The sequence below is a fragment of the Ceratina calcarata genome, unplaced genomic scaffold (assembly GCF_001652005.2).
Source record: "Ceratina calcarata isolate Rehan_Ccalc_2016 unplaced genomic scaffold, ASM165200v1 scaffold514.2, whole genome shotgun sequence".
NCBI lineage: Eukaryota > Metazoa > Arthropoda > Insecta > Hymenoptera > Apidae > Ceratina > Ceratina calcarata.
This window is the reverse complement of record NW_017175971.1, coordinates 1579462-1589500: the sequence shown is the minus strand read 5'-3', so window position 1 is coordinate 1589500 and position 10039 is coordinate 1579462. Positions and strand designations below refer to the sequence as shown.

Below are 10039 nucleotides of genomic sequence, written 5' to 3'. Positions count from 1 at the left end.
ATCCTTATTTAAAATAATCCAGTCTATTGTTCTCTTTCTGTTGTCTCATTCGATTGCTTTTATAAATTATACATACAATGATAAAATTCGACAAAAACGTGATTGTACTAAAAAAAGAAAGGCTTCTAAGAATGTGTATGGTGACAGTAGGTGTTAATTTTAATCATAAGAGTATGTGTATGAATCGACGGTACTCCCTCGTGTACTAAAATCCATTCGATTTGAAATCGAGCGTGTGAATAAAGGAAGAGAGGAAGCGATGGACAAGCACTGGCTGCGAAGTAGACGATGCGACACGACGCGTCCATGGAGTAGCAAAGAGAGACAGGGCACGTCGCGTTTTTCCTTTTTTCCCGCTCGCTCGCTATTGGATATTCTGAATTACGGACGGCAATCTTTTTCATTGCCGTGAAAACTGGGGGCATCGCATTTGCAATTCGATACGCGGCGATGTTTGAGTTGGTATTAACACACAGCGTGCTACGGGGAAAGGCGGATATTTTCCTCTCCATTATAAAAATTAAATGATAGGTAACAAACAGTAGTTGTTTTTGTGCTCGACGACTCGTACGAAAATTAATAATAACTGCTTAGGTGCTAGTACGAAAATTAATAATAACATCTATCCTGGCGGTAATGAATTTCTATAAAATTCAAAACAGTAATTGTTTGAAATTATTGCTATTTATTTAATTTGGCGAACGTGCACAGTAGTAGGAAAATTCGTTTTCGGTCGTGGCTGATTGATGCGCGCGCTGCGCACAATGCGCTGCTCCTCTCCGTTTAGAATCGCGAGGGAACTGCACCCGGTGCCCTCGCGTGCTTCGTTAATCACGCACGTTGACGGTTGAATCTTGGCAAAAAGAAAAGGGGAGAAGGAAAGAACGGAGGCGTGAGAGAAAGTGAGATAGCTGGAAGGCATGAAAGACGCGAGTACGTTGCTCGCTTCGCCGTTCGCCAAGGAAGCTCAACGAGATTTATGCCAATGACTGTACCTATTTGCGCGCTTTGTTTCCCTCCTTATCTTCTTTTAAATACTTTATTTATTATTAAATAAATTTCCCGTTTTCAATTTTTCTTTTCAAACGATTAACTGTCAAACATTTTAGAATCGATGTACTATAATTCTTTTATTTGCCCGATAACGTAATCTGGCGATGAGCCTTATCTCGGTATGACTTTTCTTCACAATTTTCAAAACTAATCACCCAGGTATATAAATAACCAAAGTACGGTCTTATCTGTAATTCATACCGCTTTTATAAGTGATATAAAATTTCTATGATACAATTGAACGTTTCACAGAACTCCGTTTAGTGAAGTGTTCTTCCTTCGGAAAAAGCTAATAATACCCTCGTTACGAACATGAGCGAGAACCCATTTTGAGTCCTCGCTGGAAAATTTATTACTTTGCCTTCATTAGTTTCTGTGTTATCTCAGTTTAAACACGCCGTATCGTTTTCTATTCACTCTCGTAAATGAGCTCAAGGTTTATTAATGACCGTCAACGGGCTGGAACGGTGAAATTTCATAATTGAACAACCGAAGTGTTTCACTATGTACCTATTTATTTTGAAGAGAGTTAAAGCCTCGGAAAGAGTTCACGTTTTACCGATAAAAACGAGGATTGATAATTGAAATAATTATAATAAAAGGGAAACGATTATAATTGGGAGCAAAGGTGTCGCCGGTGATTTTCTAAAGAAAGCATATCGTTGCAAACGAGCCACGTTGCCACGGGATATGAGTCATCTAACGACTTGTTTCACTTGACGAACATCCATAAAACCGAACTGACGGCTTACAAATAAGCATACTCGACATCGACCTTAAAACTACATATGTACTCCGATGTTTCACCGAATGCGAAGCCTTGCCTTATTTACGCTCGGGTTGAAACCGTACAGATTAACAGCACGAATTATGCATTGAAATTATTCATTTGTTTAACCCTTTGTAACATCGACTTGTTCTATTGTTCTCGTACTTGGATGCAAATACGGTATACGTTAATGAGTCGTTGTAGAGCTGTTGAATACTCTACGTCATTTAATATATTAATTTATTTGCATTGTTTTAAAATTGTTTTCTCATTTTCTCATTTCAGTTATTGGGCGGTGCTTGCTTCAGCCACGGCCCGTACACGTTTTATAAAGCGGTGAGGATAGGGAACGGTCGTGTGCTTCGCCTCGGTAGCTTCTTTCTGACGAAATTGTGGAGCGATGCCGACTTGGTCAGTATCGGCGAGCTTCAGCTACTGTGGATGGATAGCCGGGGCCCGAATCAACCTCTGGCGTCCCTACGGCTATACTTCTTGCCGGAGAACACCCCGGATGGTCGAAGGGACACGCACGGAGAGGTGAGTGATTTCCTTCTTTTTTTCACCTCACGCCTCCTCGACTGGAAATCAAGTTCCATTCACGAGCAACAGGGCACTTATACAAACCGTATTCATTACAGTAATTGTACTTTTCAATGGAATCATTGCACGTATTATTCGTACATAGAATTTTAATAATTTCTCGACTCGTTTCCTAGTGTTTATTTGCTTGTTTTTCCTCGACTTAATTATAATTCATTGTCGGGGATAGGAAATAACGTTTCGCCCAGTGAACCGGACCGCCTCATTTCTCTCATTATAAAAACAATATAAGAAATGAATTAATCATGTTTTAAACGCGTAAAATAGAAAGTATTATTTAAACCAATAAATCAACTGAAATTTCATTCTTATTGAGAAAGTAAACGATAATTGTTTTCTTTCAATGGATAAGGATATTAATTCGCTCGAATGGCGTAACGGAAGAAAATCTTGTTGCAAAAACATGTACGAAAGTTAATCTGATTCCACGATGGAAAATTGCTCACGTGTAATCGTTTAGTCGCACTAATTGTTCCTGATAAGATAATAAGCAGTCTTTTTCATTCTACTATATGAAATACTTTAATGTACCTGTAATTAGAATTATCAGTGAGATAATTGTAGCATTAAAACTCCAGGGACGAAACGTATCTATAACAGAATTTCACGGGTTTTCGGATGATCGTTAATGCAATATTTTCTCTTCGGATGATTCAGTAATCGGACAATAGGATTCAATTGTCCTCGGTTCGCGAGCATTGTAATCGTTGCGATAGTGGTCGTATCGAAATAACGATCGGCTTTAATTGGGCAATTAAAAAAAAAAAGACAAAGGGATCGAAGTGGACCATTAGGAATAAATGGCAGAATTTTTCTGAAACCTGCACTCTATGCAACCTTGATCCAATTCACTGCTGCAGACAGTTCTACGTGCCATTAAAAAGTTTTCAGCATGATTCTTGCGAAATCGAAAATACATTATATCCCGGCCGATTTATATAACAACGTTTTAAAACTTAGTTTCGCTGATCCCCGGGCAGAGCTCGTGATTTCATTCTTATTGGATCGAATGATAATATAATATGTGTTTCGTCATATGATGACGATTAATTGAAGATAACTTTCTGACTCACCGAGACTCGGTGAACAGGGACCGCATAATTCCATGTGCACATACGCTCGACGTACTACATTGTTTTTGCGTCGTTCGACAACGAGGAAATGCTCTTTCGACGTCGTAAACCGGTTTACATTCTGTTTTTTTTTCTTTCTACCATCGCGTTGCTCGAGTATTTCATCGGCAAAAATTCATCCGAGCTCATTTTACTTAAATACCAAATTTCTGTTTTTTCCACGACCATTAACCTCGTTAAATTTCATGCTGTCGATTATTTTTTCTCGAATTGATTCAATATCCTGTACGCGATCCTTTTTCTCCTGGCGTTTAATCGGAATTTATTGTGCCGAGTCGGTGTCTGTCTCTGGATTAGGGGTAACAGTTTAAAACGGAATTAATCTGTCTTATAATAACGCGATTATAACAGCGCGGCCGCGATACTGTTCGGGCCACGTTCGTGTACCTCGGAATCAAATTCACCTTGTATTATGCTAACGACATGCTAATGGCGCCTTCTTTAACGACCGTTTCCTTTTGTGTGCTCGCTTTTGATTCCTCGACTTCTTACTCCGCCGACCGTTGCTTCCCATCTGCCGATATTAATTACGAGACATGCCCGCCACGCGTTTTTAATATTGTAAGACTCGTTTGAAAAAAAATTGAATATACGTTCGGGATTAACTTTTGCAACAAGTACGAAACTCCATAAATATTCACGGGATTTAACTCGTTCTCAGGTCTGGAATTTTGACTGGAATTAGCTCGGGAATGTGAAATAATTAATTATAGCCTGCGTGGGTGTTTATTAACGAGGTACAATAGGAAGGAAACGCAATCGGGGAAACAAGTGAGAAAAAATCCCGGAAGGAGAAACAAATGGCAGAGTTGAAAAATTTATGGAATTCGGTACGCGGCGCGCTCGTAAAACAAAATATAGATTTATATCCCGGTGCTAATAGAGAAACGTGAGAACCGGTATATCGGTGTTATCGAATTTTTTTTCCCACGGTAACGTGCAATGTGCACTCGATAATTTAATTGAAATCGATAATTTCTCCTAACCGGAAAGACTGATGTCCTCAGTCGAATTCGTGCGTGTATATGAGCACATTTGCATACATCTATTAATATGCATGACGCCCCTAATCAACCGAATTCGCGGTTATCATAATAAAATAAATCGTTAACAAATCGCTTTTTATTGAGAAAACTATAACCGAGCTAATAAAACCGAACAGGATATCGATATTATAGATATAATTCACAATGAAAAAGTGACGCGAATATCGAATGTATATTAAAAAGAAACAAATACGTACTGTCTTAAAATTATTGCCACGATATCGATACTAATAATTTGTAAATTCACGCATGTTTTATGAAAGCTATTTTTGCATCGTTTACGGCAAACGCTTAACGCGATTTGTTTCGGGATAAAAACGAATAGAAAAGAAGGCAATGGATGCAGCTCTGTACGTCGCCGCTTTCATACTTGTGGTTTTTATTGAAAACCGTATTTGCATTCTCATTAGTTTTTTGTCCCCCTCGTTGTATCTCTGAAATTCCGCAGAGTTTCATTCTCATGATTCTCCTTTAAATACTAAATTCATTTCCTCATTATACGTAAACAATATAACGTTCAAGTTGATACGAAACGATCGTTTGTATTATAAATTAATCTCATGATTTTTACCAATTAGTGGCATTTATGAATCGCGACTCAAGCATCTTAAACGGTGAATTGCGGTTAACGAAATTCAGGATCGTAAAAGATTTGGTCGACATAATAGGGCGAATGAGTGTGGGCGTGCCCTCTTCTACGAAGAGCTTCGCCATCGCCGAAACCTGCTAATGATGCTATTTAAACGCCTAATATTGATTTAAGTAGCGAACATAACAGCATTAATATGCAAATTTATTATGCAGATTTAACGTTGCCATTGTGAAATGCTCTTTTAACGTAAACGAATCGGGTTTTGTGTAGATCTCATTGACCAATCGAGTAAAATTTTTATAATTATTTAGAAAATAAGAGAATGAAGATTGTTTGAATAATTTTCAATATTTGCAGACTGTTTCAAAGAATACAACTAATTACTCTCACGAATTCGTTGGAGAAGTTTTACGGCAAGAGTTAAGTAGAGATATGCAAAACAGGGATCAGGTTTAAGCGAAGGAACGGTTAATAAAGGGAAGAGCGCGGGAAGCGGAGAGGAAGGCAGATGTAAAAATCGTCCAGAGGGGTTCCAGAGGATGCAGGCAATCCCTTGTTGGATGTTAAGGGTGGTTTTTGGGGTCGGCCGGTTCTCTAGTATCGAGACATTGTCAATTAAGCACACCCCTTCGCTCGCCATTCTCACTGTTTACGGACTGGTTAGTTCGAAAGGGTTCGATAGAAAAGGGGCTATCGTCCTGAAACTTGATTTTATATTTTATTTAGTTTTTAAATAACTGTTTCCTATCGTCGAAATCGTCGCTGAAATACATTCGGGCAAGCAACGAATATCGGAGAAATATTCTTTATCGATTCGGAATGCATTCGTGTTTTCCATTTAAAACGAATCACTCGGAGATGTTCGTTTTAGCTCTCGACAAGAAAGTTACATTTGCGTTTACTAATTGGTAGACGCACGAGTAGTCAAAGCTGCGTTTAGTTATTCGGACTGTTGGACTAATTAAATATGTACCGCGTTTACGGAAAGTTGTCCGACTCGGCGCCACGTTTTCCCACAGAATAAATAATTGCCTCGCATCAAATTTTTTTCAAACATATTCCTCGATTAAAAGAGGAAAAAAACTAATCATCTCGCTTTATAAACGTAAGCGATGAATTATTTAAATAAGCCGCTTGCGCAGAGGAGATTGCTCTCTCAATAATACACTCCACCGTATAATCTTACTTAACGAAGCTTCCAGTTTCCTTATCAGCTTCTATTTTCGCCTAACGAGAACGTACTTCTGTTCTTTCACTATCTTTCATCTCCAACTTCCAAAAAATCAAACCCAATTCGAATTTAATTATAATTCGAGCGTGCACGAATTTAATGTAATGTAAATTCGAATTTAATTAAAGCATGTTCAAATTTAATGTAAACTTGGTTTCAAAATATTCGGGAAATCCTTCCAATTGCTGAAGTTAGGTAATAGCGTGTAATGAATGAGATATAATGGCTACTTTCGTAAATGGAAAACCTAGCGTTTGTTATTATTTTAAATCGATGAACGACACTGCGCACGCAATAGCCTGCCGTTAAATCGAATTATCGCGTCCGTAATCACGGCTAATATTGTTACAAGTACGACAAGAACAAATTGGATCTAACATCGAAAGTATTATTTTCAATGGTTTTTAAAACATCGATGCTCTAATATTTGATGCATTCTGGTTTCTTTGCTTTTCCGCAACCAATTTTAATCTGTAACAATTTAAACGGCGAGGAACGGCGTTCCACGGTGAGTCGATAAAGTAATCGAACGATCTCTCTAAAACAGAAAAAGTGAAGCGAATAAAAACTATTTTTCTTTTTTCTTTTCGATCGGAAATAAAAATTGGTGTGGTGAGAAAAAATTGCGGTTTAGCTTCCCCTCTGGAAACAACTTTCACGACGAGCATCTAACTCGTAAAGTGGATAGTCTTTTTTCCTGTGAGGGGAAATATTTGATTTGAAGTTTATCTATTGTTTTAAAAATAAATATATCAGGGAACCAACGGCACACGTGGAAACTGTTTCGAGTACTATTGTTTGCGAATGTTTTAAAGCGTCGCATCGTGTTATGTTGCGACGACTATGTAGAAATATAAGTATCTCCGAGCTCGGCAAGGTTACGGTTCTAATACTGTCCGCAGAAATGACGTAATGAATAATGCATTCTCCGGTTTAAATGTTGGTTTTATGAAACGCGACACACGTACGCGCTGCGTGCTGGTAAACGCTGAACAAATCCATTCTCGTCCGTTCTCGTCTGTTGATCCGGACATCTTACAAGTACACGAACGAGTTTAATTAATTGCGAAAAGAAACTCGTTTTGTCACGTTTTACGACTGAATTATCATAACTAGATTGCACATTTTATGCATTTAGAAGAAAACAAAGTGTGCAGGAAATATAAACATGTAATCAATAAAAATACGTGGAATATGAAAGATCGTTTATTCAGGATAAAGTCTGATCATAAGAATTCAGTCGAAGAGATAAAGGAATCTACGAGAATAACATAGTACGCGTTGAGTCTATCTACTGTTCGAAAGACAATTCAGAGAATCGGCAAGGGGCCGTGTCCCAAAGCCCTTTCTGTGCGCGTCTCGGAATAAATTAGAAGCGGGACGCCCTGCAGCTGTCGGATAAACATTGTTCCCCGATAGTCAAGATGAATCGAACCTTTCAATTCGTGTTCATCAATCACGCCAATTACACGCGACGCACTCGAGTCGTACCTCACAGCTTCGTGGATAATGTCAAAATAATTCTTTCTCACTTATCGACTAATAAAGAGAAAATCCTCTCTGCTGTAAGCGAGAGTATCTCTGAACCGAACAGAATCGTTTCCCCTGATTTTAATTAGCTGAAACTGGTCGTGTCGTATTCTAGATTGCGATATATTATTACGTTGCTCCGCAGATTTAAAATACTCGCGTTCTCTGTCCACCATCTGTTTTCCTGAGAGCGCAATTGTACATTCGAGGTTGCGTTTATCCGCTTTTTGCGAGCGTCCCACGTGTGTAGGTGCCGCATAAATGTTGCTACCAACATCGCGCAGCTTTTCTGTTTTCGTAAAAAATTGTTTTACCGTATTTTTTTCTTCTTGTTTGTCATCTCTTTTCTCGCTTTTTATCGTACGTGAGTAATTTACGAGGATATGAACTTTTCTACCTCCCGTTTCACCAGAAGTTCCTTTTAACTCTATTCCTTTTTTTTCTAGCTATCCCCGGTGTGACTGTAGAACTTTTCACCAAGATTTTTCACTGTAATATCCAGATAAAACGCGGTCGGTCCAATTTTCGTTATTCAATTTCCGTTTTTCAAGTTTCGCCCCTTTAATTTAATTACGTTCGATGTATCGATCGGAGACGCGACGCGACGGACGAGTACATAGTATAGTAAATACTCTATTACGAATGAGACCGAGGCACGAAGGCACGCTGTCTTTAGTAAAAAGAATTCTAGATTAGAAATCTAATTAATAAATGTGTCATCAGTTTTTGTTCTAACGAGCTTCTAGATTGTAATGAGAGAGGAGAGACGAGATTTGAATTTAGTCTGGGAGAAGAAAAAAAAAGATTTACTTCAATTTGAGAAACGTTGCGCGTTTTATTTCCCATCGACGTCTATCAATCGTCGAAAAGAAGATTGTGCAAGAGGGAATGGTAAAACGGAAGAAAACTGTGTAGAAAATAGAGAAAGAAAATAGAAGTCGTGATGGTATTATTGAGCAGTATAAATACAGACAGCAAAAGGAATAATAGGAGCGGACAAAGTGTTGTTTTGCATGCATTCCATCGCGATCGAACATACACGCTGCGAATATTTCATTGCGCTCCGTCGGAAAATACTTTACGTTCGTTTATTTCCGCCCACTACCGCAGAAAAAAATTGTTCCGGGAACTATGAAATTTATTTGCGCATGTTCCTCCGCCGTTCAATATTTCGCTTTTCTTTATCCTTTTTTAGATTCTCTTGCTGCCGTACGGTTTCAGGGAAAGAGAGCATTAACGTCCAATTTCCGCGACGCTCGGAAACGCCTTTTGAAAGACTCAATTTTATAATTTCGGGAACGTGTTTCAACACAGTTCGTGCTTCCTCCGCGTGTACAATGTAAAATGTCAGACGACGAGTGTTGTACTGTTCAATATTCAGTGTCAGCATTGTACAAGAAAGGTCTTATGTAATTTCATTCCATTCCACCAACTCTATTCGTTAAGAAGTGTTTAAGAATGGACGAAATACTTAAGTGATTACTTCTGAAGTATTCGAGATAGAATAAAATTGTATATGATCTTTTTTGAAGGTAATAGTAGTACTCATGACTTTTACTTAAAGCATTTTTCGAAATTTTGACAAAAAATTTTTTTTCAATTTTTCCGAGATTTTTCCAAGGGGTACCCCTTCAGATTTTACGAAATTTTCGTTTTTTGCCAATAACTTCCAAACCATTGGATCTACGGAAAAATTGCATCAGACCTTTCTTGTAGAGGGCGACGAGATCTACAATTTCCATATAAAAATTCTTCGCTAGCTTCAATAGTTTACGAGTAATTTGCGAAAAACTGTTTTTTCGTTTTTCGTCAATAACTCGTTAAATATTAATGCTAGTGAGAAAGTTTTATATGGAAATTATAGATCTCGTCGTCCTCTACAAGAAAGGTCCTATGCAATTTTCTCGTACGACCAACGGTTTAGGAGTTATTGAGGAAAAACGAAATTTTTTGTCAAAAGTTCGCTGTTTCGACGGTGGGACGGCCGAATTTCGTCGATGTCAATAAAATGCCAATTAATCATATGTAACTCATTAAATATTGAAGTTAGAAGAAAAATACATAGAATCTTGTCTGTACTAACGC

General features: G+C 38.2%; 1 protein-coding gene across 1 annotated transcript in view; it reads left to right on the top strand.

Moving 5' to 3' along the window:
- Positions 1-10039, top strand: part of LOC108628299 (uncharacterized) — a 142135-nt gene that overhangs the window by 36995 nt on the left and 95101 nt on the right. The window contains exon 2 of the mRNA XM_026816379.1: positions 2108-2359. Coding sequence (XP_026672180.1) covers positions 2108-2359 — 252 coding nt within the window. The remainder of the gene's footprint in view (positions 1-2107; positions 2360-10039) is intronic.